The following is a 16,937-nucleotide window of genomic DNA, read 5'->3' on the forward strand; positions in this document are numbered from 1 at the left end:
GAAAATTCAAATTGTAGATAACTGGGATAAAAAATGCTGTGAGTTTTTCCATGATGGCGTCTGGATAATTTTTGTTGAATTTATGTAAACAAGAGTGATTCCGTTTCCGTTGCCAAGGACAGTTTTTCCCTGTTTTTCCCTGAAAATATGTCAATTTCCCTGGATGCGCGGGAGGTGTTGCATCACCTGAACGAGTTGGGGTACAAGAACATCACAGCACACCAGTTGAAAGAGTTTATTCGAGGTTTGTTACAATTTTCTAAAAGAGATATTTATAACCTCAATCCTTTTGAATTTTCCTCTTTTTGCCGCAGATTTAAAGAAATTAATTAAATACGACACCCTTCAGTGCAAAATATGCAAATCCACAAAGTGCTCATGTGCCCAGAAGCATCGTCAGGGGCTGCTGTATAGAGCACCAACATTGAGCTTCCTGGCCAAAGTGCATCGTCCGGAAAGAAAGAAGGACGAAGTTCAGAGTGAAAATCTTCAGCCATCGCGTCCGGAATCAGTTAATTCGAGAAGCAAGATGTGTAAGTATTTTTCTGCAGAGAAGGTGAAATATAGGGCAGTGGGAAATAGGGTCAAAGGCCAAGGAGACATGGTAACCAGGAATTTGTTTTCCAGGGATTCGCCCGAAAGTCACGCGACCAAAAACAAAGAGTGATCCCGTAACCATGCATTCAAAGTATCAGAAAGAGTGGGACAGGTTCAGAGACAATATTCCTGGACAAAATAAGCACCTGGACCTGCGATGGTCAATCCGGGAGAAGTTGACCAAGGAGAGAGACCCGCGGAGTTAAAACTATTACATTTGTCTCTGGAAAGCTACTTTATTAAATTCTGTTGCCCTTTTTAAAATGCTTTTCACTGACTAACGCGGAATTTCTTCACGAGTTCCCTGCTGTCCGATCGATTGAACTGGTAGAGAATTCTTTCTTCGAGTTTCCGGACAGCGTCCTTCGTGAGAACCAGGGTGTGATATTTCAACATAGAGTAGACATTCAGCCCGTACAGGGGCATCATAGTAACATGAGGAATTTGTTCTGTGGCTGCAGTGATGTTGTAAGGGAAAATATCGCTCCTGGAAAAGTAAAAGGGTCTCCAGAAATTCCTTGGGAACATACCAAAGCTATAACTTACTCATCAACTATCAACACTGACGGTCCCCAAGTCCGAGCATCTATCAGTTCCTGCAGAAACTTCGGATCCTCTACGGGAATATCGAGATTTTCCACCACAAACAAGTCATCCTGGGCCAACTTTACAGACAGCGTTGATGTAAGTCCCATGACCCTCGTAAAATAGGGCAGCATATAGAAGTGGCTCGTGGGTGACCGTGGTCCATGACTGACACCACCACCCTTCCACAGTGGCGACCGGATAGATCCATGTCTTGCCCTTCCCATTCCCTTCTGTGGCCAGGGCTTCCTGCCACCACCCCGTACCTCAAATCTCAGCTTTGCATGGGCAAAGCTGACATACCGATACTTCCGCTGCCATTCAACATTCTGATGAATGATGTCAATCCGGGGCTGAGCAGCAAAAACCTCCGGATGCAGCTCTAGAATCTCCAACTTTTTGGATTCTGGTGTGTCAAAGTTCTCAACCCACACTTGACGCGGCTGACGTGTAGTCCGTACCACGGGTACTGTTTCTGATGATTGTGGGACATTCTGGACACTTGTACAGTAATGGGAGCGCCGGAAAAACGCGTTTTTCAGGCTCCGCAGCATTGTGTTTTTTCTTGCACTATAACATAACCTCACATTGCTCTACGTTATCGACTGACATGAAGTTAGGTGAATTTCTCGAATTTCTTCCCTTGAATTTGAAAATAACGGACTTTTGATGAAAATTTATATTTTTATTTAACTCTTTCCGGACCACAACATATCCAGCGAACGAATTTCAGTAAAACTCACTTTATTGTAAGTCTTAATGGTCAAATATGATACTTTTGTAGAGAAAGAATTTTTTCCGCCTCTGGGAAATTGGAAAACTCATGGGTACTCTCGTCCCCAAAAGAACGAAAAGGAGATAAACTTAATTTTTCCAAAAGCCAATATTATCAATTTTGTGAATTATTTTTGTGTGTCAAATGACTCCTTCACAAGGTTGATTACTAAAACAAGGTGAATTATTGAGCAGTATCTTGTGGGGTGTCCAGGAAGTGCTAAAAAAGACACCCAGCTCCTGCTTGTAAACAGATTCCTCATTATATTTTACACATAACATTTTAAAACACATTTCTTTTAACACGATGTTATTGTAGACACATTAAGCTTTCTCAAAAGCATAAAAGACACTTCCTGGACAATCAGAATTCACTAAAATCAGGAAGAATAGGAAAAACTTCCTCGAAAGCAATCTCCCTCGCTGCCAAATGTCAAAATTATCGGCCATATTGGCAAAAATGTCGCTCCCGCTTGGAATTTTCTTACAAGGTTGGTGTCAAAAAGCACATGGCGGGCATTGGCGGGATAACCTTACATTTGACCTCTAGATTTTTGTGGACGAGAGTATCCATAGAGTTTGAATAGGTTTTTTGAAAATTTATGAAAAAATTGTTTTTCGAATTTATGTAATCTGTAATTGTTAGTTATCATACTTATTGTCCCCGAGAGGTTTTTCTTTATTCTGGTCTAGAAATATCAAAAAAGTCCCAATATCTCCAAGGAAGCAGAAAATCGAAAATTCACGATTTTTGACCAAAAATATCTAAGCTCAGGAGTTAATTAGGATCCTGCAAAAAATATCCTAGATTTGGACATCCTTATAATTTGTACTTATCTAGAAGAATCGGATTTTTATCGATTCTAGATAGTCTAAAAAAATTGTTGTTTCCATGGGTACCCAGTGTCCCAAAAGAGACGAAAGAGTTAAGAAATTTCTAATCTTAGAATTTTCATTATCAATAAGAACACTATATTAAATCTTCCATAATATTGGTTCTGAGAAGGTATTAAAAAGAAAAATACCAGCGTTATTTCCTTTATTTTTAACTAAAAGAGGCCTAACTGAAAAAAAGAACTAAGTAAAGGAAAATGCTACTTCATAGGATCAACACATTGGTGGCAATTCTCCATTTCTGGCGTAAATTCTTCGATCTGAATGGTAGTTTCGAAGAAATTGTACTTGCTATGAACTGTTTTCGTGGCAATACGGAGGATTGATTCGGGATTTGTGTCCGAACGAATAGCCAAATGGGCAGCTAGAGCATTCTTATTGATACTCAATGCCCAGATACGGAGATTGTGAACCCTGACAACTCCATCAATCTCCAGGAAAGTTCTCTTAACTTCTGTATAGTCGAGATAGCTAGGGGTTCCCTCCATCAATACATGCAAGGTATCCTTGAGGATTCTCACAGTCGTAAAGACCACAATAATGGAAAAGATAAAGGTACAAATGGGATCGGCCAGGTACCATTCTGGTTTGAAGTAGATCAGGAGGGCGGCAAAGAAAACACCCACACTCTGCAGAACGTCTCCAATTACATGTATAAATGCAGCTCTCACGTTTATGTTCTCTTCGTACTTCGAAACAGAACTCCCGCCATGAGAGTGACCATGCTGATGCAAGCTGCATCCCATTCTGAAAAGGAACAAATTCTTTTAGCGGTGGTTTGAACAGAAAGTTTTCCTTTTGAGAACGATTCCTTACATAATATTCACGAGGATGGCAAATCCCGATGTGATCAACATTACGACAGCATTTACTTCAAAATCCCTCTGAATGACCCTCTCAATGGCCATAAAGACAAGAATTGCCGTAACCACCCAAATTAGAACCACAGAGATGAGTGCACCAAGGACTTCTGCTCGATACCATCCAAAAGACAATCTTATAAAAAAAAATATAAAAAAAGGATAAAGTAAATGCGAAAATTGTCTCACAAAATTACTTTAATGCCCTAGGCACACTTTATGACTTAAGCCGAGACTCCGCCACTTCAGGAAGATGTTCGGGTTCATTTCTAGGCGCTCCACGGCAAGATTCTGATTGCCTCGAGAATCAAGCCGAGAGACCGCTTAACGTAATTAAAATTAAAATAATGATTTGACTTAAATTCCCATCAGTTTCTAAATAAAGACCGTTCCTCGGCTCAAGCCGATAAACGGATTAGTCAGGAATTCTGGTAAATTCGGAAGAGCTAATCATATCAGTTACTAAAAGCTTCGTAGAGCTCCTTACGATTACCATTAAATGCTCACTGAGCTTTAATGTTGTCCTGCTCCCGAATTTTACCACGAAAATTTGTCACATGACATTGTCATACTCTTACAGAATTCCCCTTCTGGTCATTATTTAAATTATAATTACGTTAAAGTCTCTTGGCTTAAGTGGCTTAAGTCGTAAGAATGTCAAGGGCATAGGATTAAAATTAATTAATATTTAAAACTAATTTCTGAAACTTAAATACTTTTTTTTATTTCTGAGGAAAGCTTCTCAAGTGAAATATAGAATAAAATTAAAATAATTCTTTCCTTGTATTACTCTTTGTAGCCAGGATTTTAGTAAAGAGAGATGACGCAAATTTGAAATAATGTCAGTTGGTACAGTAGACTCTCTCAAATTCGGGCATATAGGACCGAAATGTCAGCCGAAATAGACAGAAATTCGAGCGACAAAGTTTTTGAAATGCAACGATTTTTAATTCATGTGCATATAGATATTGAGTTTATACACTCATATATAACGTAAATTGCATGAAAATCCCTCAATAATGCAAAATCACATCAAAACTAAGACAAACCATGTCAAATTTGAGCATATTTGATTTATTTGATAATCATAATCAAACTTGAAAAATGACAACAAACTTTTTTCAAATGTAACCGCTGCCCTAATTAAAAAGTAGCCCGATCTTAAAAGAGCCGAATTTGCGAGAGTCTACTGTATTTATGATGAGAATATTTTTGGATAGGATGATCCTCGGGATTATCCCCCAAAGGAACGTTTTTCGAACGTGAAAAACAAGAGTCGAAAAGACGCTTCATAAAACTGATTGTAATCCAATCTCAAATAATTTAAATTTATTGAAACATCAGTAAAATACTTTATTAAAACTTGAAGTCTTTAGAAAATAGTTTTGAGGAAATTCTGTTCTTTGATCCCATTTATTCCATTTCCGCACCGATTTTGATGAACTAAGACAAAAAGACTTAAATGTTCGGATCTGAATAGCTTTTCTTTCGACGAAATTGCATTCTTCAAATTCTAACTAAGAACATTTCTAGAAATGCTTTTAGCTTCTAACTAAGAAATGCTTCTATCATTTTCTAGAAATGCTTTAGGTTTAGACTTTTTGGCATTAGACTTCACATGAAAAATTCGGCTTATAAATCCTATTTTAATCCGATTTTGATTATTATTTAGAATGATTTGGATAGTTGTTAAACTTTTCCATTAGTTTTTGAAAGAGTAAAGTATCAGCTATTTTCTGGTTTGAGGAATACACTCAGTCCCGGCATTAAGTCGTTCGGGAGTATGCACCTGACGGAATTATGCACACACAATTATGCAAGTTTGCCTACCCTTAGGAGTCAATTTATGAACTTATTTTTGAAATACGCCTGAATGTATACTATGTTGCAACGCGGGACATTTGAAAACATTTTGCTACTTTTTCAGAATAAAACTTTAATTTCTTTTATTAAGGTAAATTTTTTAAATATTCTAACCATTTATTGAAGAACTCTGCCCAAAAAGTACTGTTTGTTGATGAATTTCTTTTAAACAGTTGAATCTTTTTGTTTGAACTACTTTTACTCCGCACGAAATTCGTTCTAACGGACGATTTATTCAAAAGAAAGCCCCTGCGGTTATGCAAATTTTCTCGATGCATAATGCCATTTCGCGCGATTTTTTCGGTCCCGAAAATGTGCATAATCCCGGGACTGAGTGTAATATAGATTTTGACCCCGGCACACCTTTTGGATCAGGAAAATTTCATGAAGTCAAAATTAACATCCTTTTCTTTCTTAAAAGTTTTATATACATATATGTCTATCCTAACTTTTCGCACTCTTCTTCTTCTTCTTTTGAACATATTACACCAAATTCAATTTAGCCCGTCAAATCATTATTCTACCTGCCGATTTTACTCTGAGGTTTTTTGAATTTTAACGGTATATTCCAGTGTATTCAGAGAAAATCTGTAGATTTTCTGCTGAATTTCTGCTAGAAAATCTGTAGATTTTCGGCAGAATTTCTGCAGAAAATCTACAGATTTTCGGTAGAATTTCTGCCGAGAAAATCGGCATAGTGTCCATTACTTCACAAAAATATTGTTGATTTATGTAGAAACTGTAGGAGTTATAAAGAAAATGGTATGCTCTGCTTAACAAGCATTACCGATTAAACATTTTAAATAAGTAAAAAGATGCGAGCAAAAATACTAATTTTTTAAAAATCGCCCATGGAATGATACAAAAACACGAAATTTAGGTCGATACTCTGCTTAAAGTTTTCACTTCACTTTTCTCTACTTGTAACACGGCGTCGCAGAATTCTTTATTTTATATAAACACCGTGATATCACAAAAAATAACTCTATTGAATTTTGCAAACTTCAGTGAAAAATTTTTCCATCTCTTCTGACACATCTTGTCTGGAAAGTCTGGAATGTAGAAAAAATCTACAGAAAATCGGCAGAATATCTACAGAAATTCGTCAGAGATTCGTCAGAAAATCTGCCGAAATATTCTGACGAATTTTGTCCCAAGCCCAAATAAAATTCGTAAGAATATCTACAGAATTATCTGCAGATATTCTGTAGAGGTGTAGATTTTCTCTACAGAAATCTTAAAGATATCTGCAGATATTATTTGACGGGAGCTTATTCGTCCAATTTTGAGACCGAATGAATGAAATAGACTATAGCCGATCTTTTGAGAAAGAAAGGGCTACGAATTTTGATTTCATGAAATTTTACCGATCTATAATTTGTGCAGGGGTCATAACGGGTGCATTTTTAAAGCTTTTAAGTGAAAGTTTCAGATTATAAATGTCTCTTTTTACTTGATGGCCTCTGAAAATTTCCTAATTTACTGAAAATTTTCTAATTTAAAAATTCTAATTTATAATGGCGCTGGTACACCTTTTCAATTGAATAAAATTCAATTGATTGAAATTTCACCTCTTGCTCTGTCAAACTAAAATAAGATATGTTTATCTCTTTCTGTCAAATAAGAATTGAAATTTCAATTTTATATTCAATTTCAATTGCAAATTTCATTTGAGAGAAAGAAACAAAAATATCTTATTTTAGTTTGAGTAAGAGATGAAATTTCAAACGATTGAATTTTACTCAATTGAAAAGGTGTGCCTCCGCCATAAATAATGAACTTTTCGTTTTTAATTTGCATAAAGTGACATTCACTCGAATTTGTGAATGCAATATTACTTTACTTATTTCATGTTCATGTAGCATTCAATAAAATTGTCAAGTCCATTATAAAATTTCCAAGATCGAAGAAATTCTCAAACTGCCCTTGGAATTCTATGCTAGTTTTTTTTTAATAATAGAGAATGGTAATGAAAAGTAATTTTCTTTAATTTAGGTGTTAGTATAAAGCAATTAAATTTTTGGAATTTTATTTAAAAATTGCTTTGCGATTCAAATGCAAAAGTTGTCAAATAAATGCTGAAAAAAAATTTGCAAAAGTTAAAATGAAATTAATGCAAAGTTAGAAAAAATGAAAATTTCCACACAAAATGACTTTCAAAATCAAATAAATGTTGTTCTTTGCAAAAATCAGTCTTATGATGAAGTAAATAAGCATTTTTTGTGGAAAAGAACACACTTTTGAATTGCAAAACTTTGCTTTTCAAAAATTAAAAATTAGGGTAAGTGTGCCAAATTTCGACATAGTTGCACGCAAGCGTCAAAGTCTTAAGTTTGAAATGTCATACTTTAAATTCAAATTGTTTTTTTTATTCTTTCTTCTGAAAGAGTGTTGATTGGAACCTTGTAAAGAGTTTACCGTCTTTATTTACTCTAAAATCATTCTTAATACATTTTAAAATTAATAAAAATATAGACATAGCTTTGGTGCGCTATTTCGACCACCTTCATTTTCGTAGTTCCTTGCCCTTCGGGAATTTTTCCAATATCTTTTTCACGTCATCTCGTTTGTCGAAGCTACATTTTTTGTTATTCTTTTGCATTGTATAATCTCTAGAGTACGTAAAATCTAAAGGTTCATGGAAATTCGAGGAACAAAAAAGGTGGCCGAAATTGCAAGCTGGCCGGAATTTGGCACACTTACCCTAATATTAAGTTTCTCTAAATTCTAAATTATGGAACGATCTCCTGAATCATTGATTTCAAAAATGCAATTTTTGTAATATAATTTTGAATAACAAAACTTGACAATATAAATTCATCCAGGGACTTTGTTCTATGCAAACATGAGATAAGGTAAATAGAGGAAGCAGACTCTGAACGTGAAAATAAGATGATCTTTATGTAGCTTCTATTTTAAAAATTTCATAGGGGATACTGGGGCACCACCAAACACGGGGTAGCACCAAACACTGCGATTTTTTTAATCAGATATCCTACTTCAGAGGAAAAGACTTATAGAAATTTATAGGCATTATAGGGATGCTTGTCCGCTAAAGAAATGGTCGATATAGTCCAAGTAGTTTAGAACTAAAAATTAGTGTTTGGTGGTACCCCGTGTTTGATAGTGCCCCAGTTTCCCCTAAATAGCGCAAATTTCACACAATGCTCTCTTAAATTGTTGGTATTTTAAGATTAAATTCTTATGGAATGGATCCGTTGCATTATAGCTACGATAACTACCACTTGAACCCCTCAGAGCAAAAAGTGTCTATTTTAATAAGGAAATGCACATACGATAGATGGTGTTTGCCCGAGCGACTCATTTTTTGATCCCTCAAAAATCTTACCTCACTGTGGACTTTCGACCAGAGAGCCAAATGGCAAAGAGGGAGATCATGAAGCTGGCAAAATCTGTAAGAAGATGTGCTGCATCCGTGGCAATTGCCAAACTGTTGGCCACAACACCTCCGACAATTTCCACAATCATGAAGATAACGCACAGCAGACTGGCGATCAGGAGACGCCGACGCGCCACTCTATCCACTCCTTCCTGCCGTGGTGTGTGGCAGTGACCATCGGAGCCCCCGAGGAGCATCTCAGTGGACGGAGTGACGCTGAAGGTGTCATCATTTTCGTTACAGCATTGCATTGGTGGACGTCCATGAATGCAGTATACTACAGCTGGACGGCTACCACTGGTGTCTGTTGAGCCGTACCCATGAACGCGTCTGTAAAAATCGAAAACTCCTACTGGGGACAAATGACCAGGAAAAAAATTGTCACACAGCCACTTACACCACAAAATTATCCTTGCTCTTCATTTTACACCTAGGATTACCGAATATTCGCTATTTTTGGCGCACAATTTGAAAAAAAGAGAAAAACCTTACAGCCTACGGAAAACTGATAAAAGATTCCGTTGAGACAAACGTTACAGACTGAGAAACAATTGGACACTGATGAGATGAGGATGTGCCAGTGATGGAGAGACTGGTTTGGTGATGAGTGAAAGAGATTATGAACAATTCAGTCAACAATCTTATCGCTCTTTTATCTCCTTCTTTAATACACAAATCAAACATGCGACAATGTACTACAAAAATTGGGATTTCTAATTTCAGAAAACACTAGTACTTTTATAATTTCATTGATCAAATTATCCAGGAGAGCTTTTGGGAGCTAGCTTTTTTTTATTCACAATAAGCCCGTTAAACACTGATTTTCTGTAGAGAAAGTTTTACTAAAATGTGAGATTAAGATCGCAAAATCGGTAAAATCAAAGAAAAAACGCTCTGATAACCACTGGATCATGCAGAAGCAAGATTATTTTGAAGATTTTACAAGTAACATTAAACATGCATTTATATTTATAAGTTAAAAATTGAGAGTATAAAGAGTATAAATCGTGTTTCGAAAACATGTCCAATCTAAGATCTAGTAGAAGAAAGTTGAAAGGTCTTGTTTTGCAAGTTTGAAAGGTCTTGGTTCAATCAAAAAACTCAAACCTATTTTTTTTAATAAACCACTAGGTATACTTTTCCCTTCGTCTTTCATTGATTGAACTGAAAAAGCGAAGAAATTTCTTACCTTTCATTTTCGTTATTTGCACAAGGTTTGTGGAGGCGTGGCTTATATTTTAGTGTAACGTTACTTGCTGTCTCATAGTCATAATAATGCACAGTGAAGAATCTCTGTTTGGATCCTTGCAAATTAGACAGTTTATTATAAAAAAAAATTTAATAGAAATTTTAAGGAAAATTACAATTTTATTGTTCATATTTTTTTCTGGAAAATGAAAAGGGCGTTTTTGCTAAACAAGGATCCACGAACTTTTAAGATGGTGTTAAATTATTCCTTTGAGATATATTGTTTTATAAGTCGATCGATAACGCCCAACCCGAGATATAAGGGGTCAAAGTTCGAAAATTGACCGGCCTCTATCTCCGGTTCTAATTAACATATTGAGCTAAATTTTAGGTTTTTGGTTTCGTCTCAATAAGAACTTTCATATGGAAGTTCAAAAAGTCACCACAGGTGGCGCTGCGATAGCGTCAAAATTCAAACTCATTTTTCTCAAAAACGGCATTGTGCAAGTTAATCAAATTTTAGAATGTTGTAGTCTAGTCTAGGACGTTTCCAAAAAGTGGCATAGATTCGCTGTGCACTCTTAGAAAAAATTAGTTCGTACAAGCTCATATGCAGTTATTAGAACTATAAAATATAGTAAATATAGACCCAACTATATATTTAGTTTGGGTAACTAAATGAAATAGTTGACCACAGTTAGTTAAAGTATCCTTTTCATTTTGTTATCACAACTAAATCAAAATAGTAATGGGTACTATAACATATTAGTTCCAATTACTAAATAAATGGGGTTGATACCCATCTTATTGGCTGTAATAACTATATCATATTAGTTGTGGTTACTATATAGCATTCATTGTGATGCATATTTCTTATTAGTTGCTTAAAATTCGAAAGAGCTTCAACGCATTACTAAAATAAAAACCACTCTTTACTATTGGAAAAGTAGTCATAACTTTATGAAAATATAGGCCCATCTATTTACATTGGTTGTGAGAACTAAAAGGAATTAGTGACCAATATTAGTTGGGATAATGATTTCATTTAACTAACACAAGCAAATATAATTGTATGAAAGCATTATGAAATAATTGCCGCAACTTATCCACGTAAATATTGTCTTATATTCTCACTACTAATAAATTTATTATGAGTATAATGTTTTAAGAATATAAGAACTATTTTAAATAGATTTGATAATAATCGCCCGAACAACTAATTTTCATTAGTAATCACGTCTAAACTTTTCTAAGAGTGTGGTTTCTCGGATTATATCTCCGGTTCTATTTGACCGATTTTGATGAGTGAGGACTTAAACGAAATGCTACAACTTTCTAGAACATTTGAACTTCGTGGGACTAACACCAGGGGCGCCACCGTCGAAAACCCAATTTCAATATCACATAACCTCAATTATCTCGACTGTCGCTGAACCGATTTTGATGATTACTTCGACATAATTGTAGAGGACGTTTGTGTCTACATTTCGTCCATACATCATTTTCTCCTCAGACTACACCGTCTGTCCGATTTGCCGTTTAAGTGTGAGAAAATGGACTTTTCCTATAATAAAGCTTTGAAACCACTCAGATGCCAATTTGACTGCCTCTACTCGACCAAGATACTTAAAATAGGGTTTGAAATGGAAAGTGTCACATAATACAACAATTCTTTGATAAAGTTGATGTTCAAAAAATGAACGCTTGGGGCGCTCTGGTCGAAAAAACGAGTTCAGAAACAAACAACCTATTATCTCGGCTTCTGATTAATCGATGAGATCATGTTCTACGGAAAAATTATAGGGAACATTCTGGTATACATTTCACCCATAATCACTTTTCAGTCAGTTCATCCAAATCTTTGATATTTTGATTTAAATACAAAATTTGTATAATTTCACGAATTTGATTCGAGATAACTGAATGGCGTCTCCCAACTTCAGCTCTAAATCAAATTTGCATGCATTCCGTGTTAGCTCACATTAAGAATCTCACCTACATAAGCCGGTTAGGATTATCTGTCCCTTTTTTATTAGAGTGAAAATTATCAGTCATTGGTATCGTCAGAAAAATTATTTAAATTTTTGGGCTATTTTTGTTCCTATTGCTCATAGAGGTAAAAAAATACACCGAATCAGACTAATTTTATTTATTTATCATTTTTATTGTTGATTTTTTGGTCAGCGAAAACTGTCTCGTCGTTAAAGGATTAAACAATTTCCGAAACAGTGGGCGTGGCCTAAATCTTCTTGAAATTATTTATTAAGTAACTACGCCAGTTCATTATGCATTTTATTCGGCACTTCCATAATTTATTTGAAAAATCCTTTGGGAAATATTTTAGTAACAAATTAAGAAAGAAATTATGAATATGAACCATTATTTTTTACTTGTCAAAAACGTTACTTTTTTTGACTTAGGGCAGAATCACATTGACAGTAAAATGCTCACCGTCACCGTCAAAGCCCTCACCGTATTTCGTTGATTTACGCATTTTCATTGCAATTCTTACGCAAATTTTCCATTACGATATTACCTTGTCTCATACTCGGTGGCACTAGGTGAAAATAATTTAAGAAAATTGAAGAAATAAAGCGAAAATGCGATAAACGGTGAGCAAAAAAAAACTGTAGGATTTTTTTGCTACAGTTTTTCGTACAATTTTTTTTGCTCACCGTTTATCGCATTTTCGCTTTATTTCTTCAATTTTCTTATATTATTTTCACCTAGTGCCACCGAGTAAGAGATAATGTAACACGGTAATTGAGAATTTGCGTAAAATTTACAATGAAAATGCGTAAATCAACGAAATACGGTGAGGGCTTTGACGGTGACGGTGAGCATTTTACGGTCAATGTGATTCTGCCCTTATGGCTTCTACACACTAAAGAAATTTATGTCCATATTGAAGTGAATTCCCTAAGCTTGAGCAGGAAAAACTCTTCAATATGGACACAAATTTCTCTAGTGTGTAAACGCAATTAGACAAATTTTCTTCAATAATCCAAATTCATGTCCATATGTTTTGCTAATGTGTAGGCAATTTTCATCAATATTAAATATTGATTGCAAATATTGATGAAATTTTCTCCTAGTGTATAGACAGCTTTAACGGAATTGATATATTTACATACGAAATTTCCTAATTTTCTGGCCGAGCAGAATATTTGTTAAATAGTCAATACGGTCAATACATAATGTTCGGCTGATAAATCTAGCATAAATTTTACCTGGTTAAACTAACTGCCCCAACGTCTCCTATCTATACACCACTTTCGATAGATCAATCGCATCAACGAAGGGGTAACTCATTCCCATTTTTTCTGACAAGGGTTTCTGGTTTCTCGGGTTTCGCGATGCAATTTTTGGGTTTCTCGGGTTTCGCGATGCAGAAATTGGGTTTCTCTGGTTTCGCAATGCAGACACTGGGTTTCTCGGGTTTCGCGATGCAGACACTGGGTTTCTCTGGTTTCGCGATGCAATTTTTGGGTTTCTCGGGTTTCGCGATACAATTTTTGGGTTTCTCGGGTTTCGCGATGCAGACACTGGTTTTCTCGGGTTTCGCGATGCAGAAATTGGGTTTCTCGGGTTTCGCGATGCAGACACTGGGTTTCTCTGGTTTCGCGATGCAATTTTTGGGTTTCTCGGGTTTCGCGATGCAATTTTTGGGTTTCTCGAGTTTCGCGATGCAATTTTTAGGTTTCTCGGCTTTCGCGATGCAGAAATTGGGTTTCTCGGGTTTCGCGATGCAATTTTTTTCGCGATGCAATTTTTGGGTTTCTCTGGTTTCGCGATGCAATTTTTGGGTTTCTCGGGTTTCGCGATACAATTTTTGGGTTTCTCGGGTTTCGCGATGCAGACACTGGTTTTCTCGGGTTTCGCGATGCAGAAATTGGGTTTCTCGGGTTTCGCGATGCAGACACTGGGTTTCTCTGGTTTCGCGATGCAATTTTTGGGTTTCTCGGGTTTCGCGATGCAATTTTTGGGTTTCTCGAGTTTCGCGATGCAATTTTTAGGTTTCTCGGCTTTCGCGATGCAGAAATTGGGTTTCTCGGGTTTCGCGATGCAATTTTTTTCGCGATGCAATTTTTGGGTTTCTCTGGTTTCGCGATGCAAAAAGTGGGTTTCTCGGGTTTCGCGAAGCGTTTCTCTGACAATTGACGAGGGTTTCTCAATATGAGTTACCCCTTGGCATCAACCCTTTGGCTTAATAAAATTCAAAAGAACAATTGTACCAAAGACCATCTACTGAATAAATAATAAACATCTTTATCGTATTAGGAAATGAATTTATTTAGAGGCGAGAAATCTCTCGATGAAAAAAAAATTGTGTTATAGCGGTGCACATTTCACCGGGTCAGCAGACAATTGAGCCCTCTTCCCCACCTTACGAGTCCGGAATATCATCAGTCGATGTTTCTACCTTTGGATAGAGAATGTCGTAGTGTCCTGGTCGATAGAGGAGGTAAACCCGAGGTGTTTTGTCCTCAGGGAAATCATGAGCCTTGACCTGTCCCCCATCACCACGATCCATGTACTCCACACGGACACCCACATCCAAGGCCGAGCAGATGGCTATAATGTGAATATGATCAGACTCCTTGTACATGGGTTCGACTTCCTGATGACGGAATTCCTTCACGGATGCATAGCCCCCAATAAAATCCTGGTAGAAATCTGCATTCTCTTCAATCTGGCCCGATGTGATGAGTCTTAAGTAAACGACCACGTAGTCGGAGAAGCCCTGCTCATTGAACAGACGGTGGAGCTCGTTGATGGCGTTGGTGTTGTCCACTTCGGCATTTTCGGGGGGTGCCACGCGTTGAATCACCTCCATAAACTGCAAGCGTGACATGAATTTATAATTTTTTAAAACAATTTTTCAAATGAAGCGTTTCAGGATTTGATGTTTCATGTTTCACGCTTCAAAATTCATTCCCTGAAACACATTTCAATGTCCACAGAAAGGAGAAACATGAAAAGTTTCATGAAACATTGAAACGTGAAATGCACAGCTGCTCACCGTTTCATAGAAATCCTCGAGTGTGAACTGTGGCAGCCCCAGAGAGATCAATTTATCCTTGGAATTGACAGCCTTCTCCTTGAATTTCTCATAATCGTCGCGATTGTTTATGAGATACTCAAGATAGGCATAGGCGAAAGCCCTGAAAAAGCAATTGCCATCGGGACGAGTGCGTCTTAGCGATGTGTACTTGGACGCCAAATCTTTAACTTTGTTGCTGTACACGGGATCATCGTTGTATTCTGCATCTAATGTTGAGATCGTCTGCAATTCACTGACCAGCGGTGTTGTTTCTGAAATCTGCAAAAAGACATAGAAAAACAGTCCATTCAAAATCCTTTGTTGGCTCGTGTTTACAAAATTTTCCACCCCGGTTTTTTCCACCCACCTCCTTCTCAATCTGACGCTGTTGCTGCAGTATCAGTTCATCCTGGTTTATCGCTGTGTTGCCATCCAGATGGTTCTCATCCATTTCACCGTTGCACAGCACAGAAATCACACACAAAATCTATTTTTCCGTGTCCGGCGACAAAAAACCTCTTTGACACATCCCTATAAACACAACTTCCCATTGAAATATAAATGGCGGAAATGTCTGCCAATTTATAGTGGAAATTTCCATTAGAATAATCCTACACTTTTCCATCCTACTTCCACAGAAGAAACCCACAAAGATTCGGACACAGTACTTACAGTCGAGTTCCTCAAATTTGAACTCCTCAAATTTGAACGACGGTTGAGTTCAAACTGTAAAATTTGAGGTTATGTGAAGAAAGTTTTGCGTGGAGTGCCATTTTTCTCTGGTATTTCCTCACTATTATCGTATTATATTAAGTTCCGCACCAAATTCCATTTATTTCACAATAAATAACATTGATATATTCACTAAAGTTGTTTATCTTAATTTACGGAAAGTGCAATTCGCATGAATTCCGTTACGTTTTTGAAAATATCGTTCAAATTTGAAGAGTGAGAAATGTCATCTATACCCCCCAAATGTTCAAATTTGAGGAACTCTACTGTATAAGCATCAATGCCCTAATTTGTATAGTACACATGGCTCTTCGTTATCCGGCACTTCGTTATCCGGGTGACAGCTGCCAAACACTGGCGGTTGATGTATTGTATTCAAAACGGTTTTTTACGAAGCATGCAGTTTGTCCAGAGTAAATTAATGTGTTATTTTCATTTTATCAAAGTTCTTGACACACAATCGTGCTACAAAATGAAACATAAACACACCACAAAGAAAATTCTGTTGATTTTCGATAGAAAACAAATTCCCACAGCAGAAAATATAAAAAACGTTGACCAGATTCAAAAAATCAAAATGTCATTTTGTCCCCACGTCAGCCGGATAACGAAGAGTCGAGTGTACAATATTTTCAATAGAAATTTGAAGTTTTTTGTTACTTTTCTCTTGAGTAGTGGTTGTTTATAAACTTTTATTAATCGTGTCGGAATACTTGTTACAATGTAATCATGTTATAATGCTGCTGTTGTATCCCATGTTGGAAGAATCGGCTAAGTCCATGTGTAGACACGCCCAGGAGCGCCTTCCCCGTGATGTGGATGCTTCTTCCATACTCCCGGAGTTTTTTGGGCAGAGGCGGTGCATTTTTATTGCGTTATATCACAGTGAAAATGTCTTTTGTCTGGCTCGAACTCACAACTGTGAGAGTCGAGCCAGAGATCTCATCCGCCCAAGAACCAACGGTCTTGCCTATTGCGCCACTGAGACACCCGTTTATAA

The 16,937-nt window shown here is 36.7% G+C and overlaps 5 protein-coding genes across 6 annotated transcripts in view; 2 read left to right on the forward strand and 3 right to left on the reverse strand.

Moving 5' to 3' along the window:
* LOC129805729 (peroxiredoxin 1-like) overlaps positions 1-16,937 on the forward strand; it is a 345,084-nt gene that overhangs the window by 324,473 nt on the left and 3,674 nt on the right. The gene's annotated exons all lie outside the window — the stretch shown is intronic.
* LOC129805732 (uncharacterized) lies at positions 69-861 on the forward strand. Its single transcript, XM_055853844.1, has 3 exons — positions 69-244; positions 315-533; positions 628-861. Exons 1-3 carry the CDS (start codon positions 148-150, stop codon positions 801-803), a joined length of 492 nt encoding a protein of 163 aa, XP_055709819.1. The 5' UTR covers positions 69-147; the 3' UTR covers positions 804-861.
* Positions 814-16,937, reverse strand: part of LOC129805721 (39S ribosomal protein L4, mitochondrial) — a 147,122-nt gene continuing 130,998 nt past the window's right edge. Inside the window, exons 2-3 of one of the 2 annotated variants that reach the window (XM_055853831.1) lie at positions 1,144-1,746; positions 814-1,084 (exon numbers count right to left, since the gene is read on the reverse strand). In XM_055853831.1, the coding sequence (XP_055709806.1) occupies positions 868-1,084; positions 1,144-1,736 (810 nt within the window). In that variant the 5' untranslated portion in view covers positions 1,737-1,746 and the 3' untranslated portion in view covers positions 814-867. Of the gene's footprint in view, positions 1,085-1,143; positions 1,781-16,937 lie in introns of those variants that run through there. The other variant, XM_055853830.1, reaches the window with a different exon arrangement.
* LOC129805712 (proton-coupled zinc antiporter SLC30A2) lies at positions 2,979-9,577 on the reverse strand. Its single transcript, XM_055853809.1, has 4 exons — positions 9,371-9,577; positions 8,923-9,303; positions 3,667-3,846; positions 2,979-3,597 (listed from the first exon to the last, which is right to left on the reverse strand). Exons 1-4 carry the CDS (start codon positions 9,394-9,396, stop codon positions 3,051-3,053), a joined length of 1,134 nt encoding a protein of 377 aa, XP_055709784.1. The 5' UTR covers positions 9,397-9,577; the 3' UTR covers positions 2,979-3,050.
* On the reverse strand, positions 14,430-15,762 carry LOC129805719 (ubiquitin thioesterase otubain-like). Its single transcript, XM_055853822.1, has 3 exons — positions 15,573-15,762; positions 15,185-15,484; positions 14,430-15,001 (listed from the first exon to the last, which is right to left on the reverse strand). The coding sequence occupies exons 1-3, from the start codon at positions 15,654-15,656 to the stop codon at positions 14,549-14,551; spliced, it is 837 nt and encodes a 278-aa protein (XP_055709797.1). The 5' UTR covers positions 15,657-15,762; the 3' UTR covers positions 14,430-14,548.

This window comes from Phlebotomus papatasi, chromosome 3 (genome assembly GCF_024763615.1).
Source record: "Phlebotomus papatasi isolate M1 chromosome 3, Ppap_2.1, whole genome shotgun sequence".
NCBI lineage: Eukaryota > Metazoa > Arthropoda > Insecta > Diptera > Psychodidae > Phlebotomus > Phlebotomus papatasi.

Bases quoted from the DNA above. Each gene is read 5' to 3' on its own strand.
- LOC129805719 (XM_055853822.1), bottom strand. From the start codon at position 15,656: ATGGATGAGAACCATCTGGATGGCAACACAGCGATAAACCAGGATGAA. The intron at 15,485-15,572 runs GTGGGTGGAAAA...GTCTTTTTGCAG, and splicing joins AGCGTCAGATTGAGAAGGAG to ATTTCAGAAACAACACCGCT. The intron at 15,002-15,184 runs GTGAGCAGCTGT...TCACGCTTGCAG, and splicing joins TCGAGGATTTCTATGAAACG to TTTATGGAGGTGATTCAACG.
- LOC129805712 (XM_055853809.1), bottom strand. From the start codon at position 9,396: ATGAAGAGCAAGGATAATTTTGTGGT. The intron at 9,304-9,370 runs GTAAGTGGCTGT...CGATTTTTACAG, and splicing joins AGCAAGGATAATTTTGTGGT to ACGCGTTCATGGGTACGGCT. The intron at 3,847-8,922 runs GTAAGATTTTTG...TTTTTTTATAAG, and splicing joins GGTCGAAAGTCCACAGTGAG to ATTGTCTTTTGGATGGTATC.
- LOC129805732 (XM_055853844.1), top strand. From the start codon at position 148: ATGTCAATTTCCCTGGATGCGCGGGAGGTGTTGCATCACCTGAACGAG. The intron at 245-314 runs GTTTGTTACAAT...TTTTTGCCGCAG, and splicing joins GTTGAAAGAGTTTATTCGAG to ATTTAAAGAAATTAATTAAA. The intron at 534-627 runs GTAAGTATTTTT...TTTGTTTTCCAG, and splicing joins TAATTCGAGAAGCAAGATGT to GGATTCGCCCGAAAGTCACG.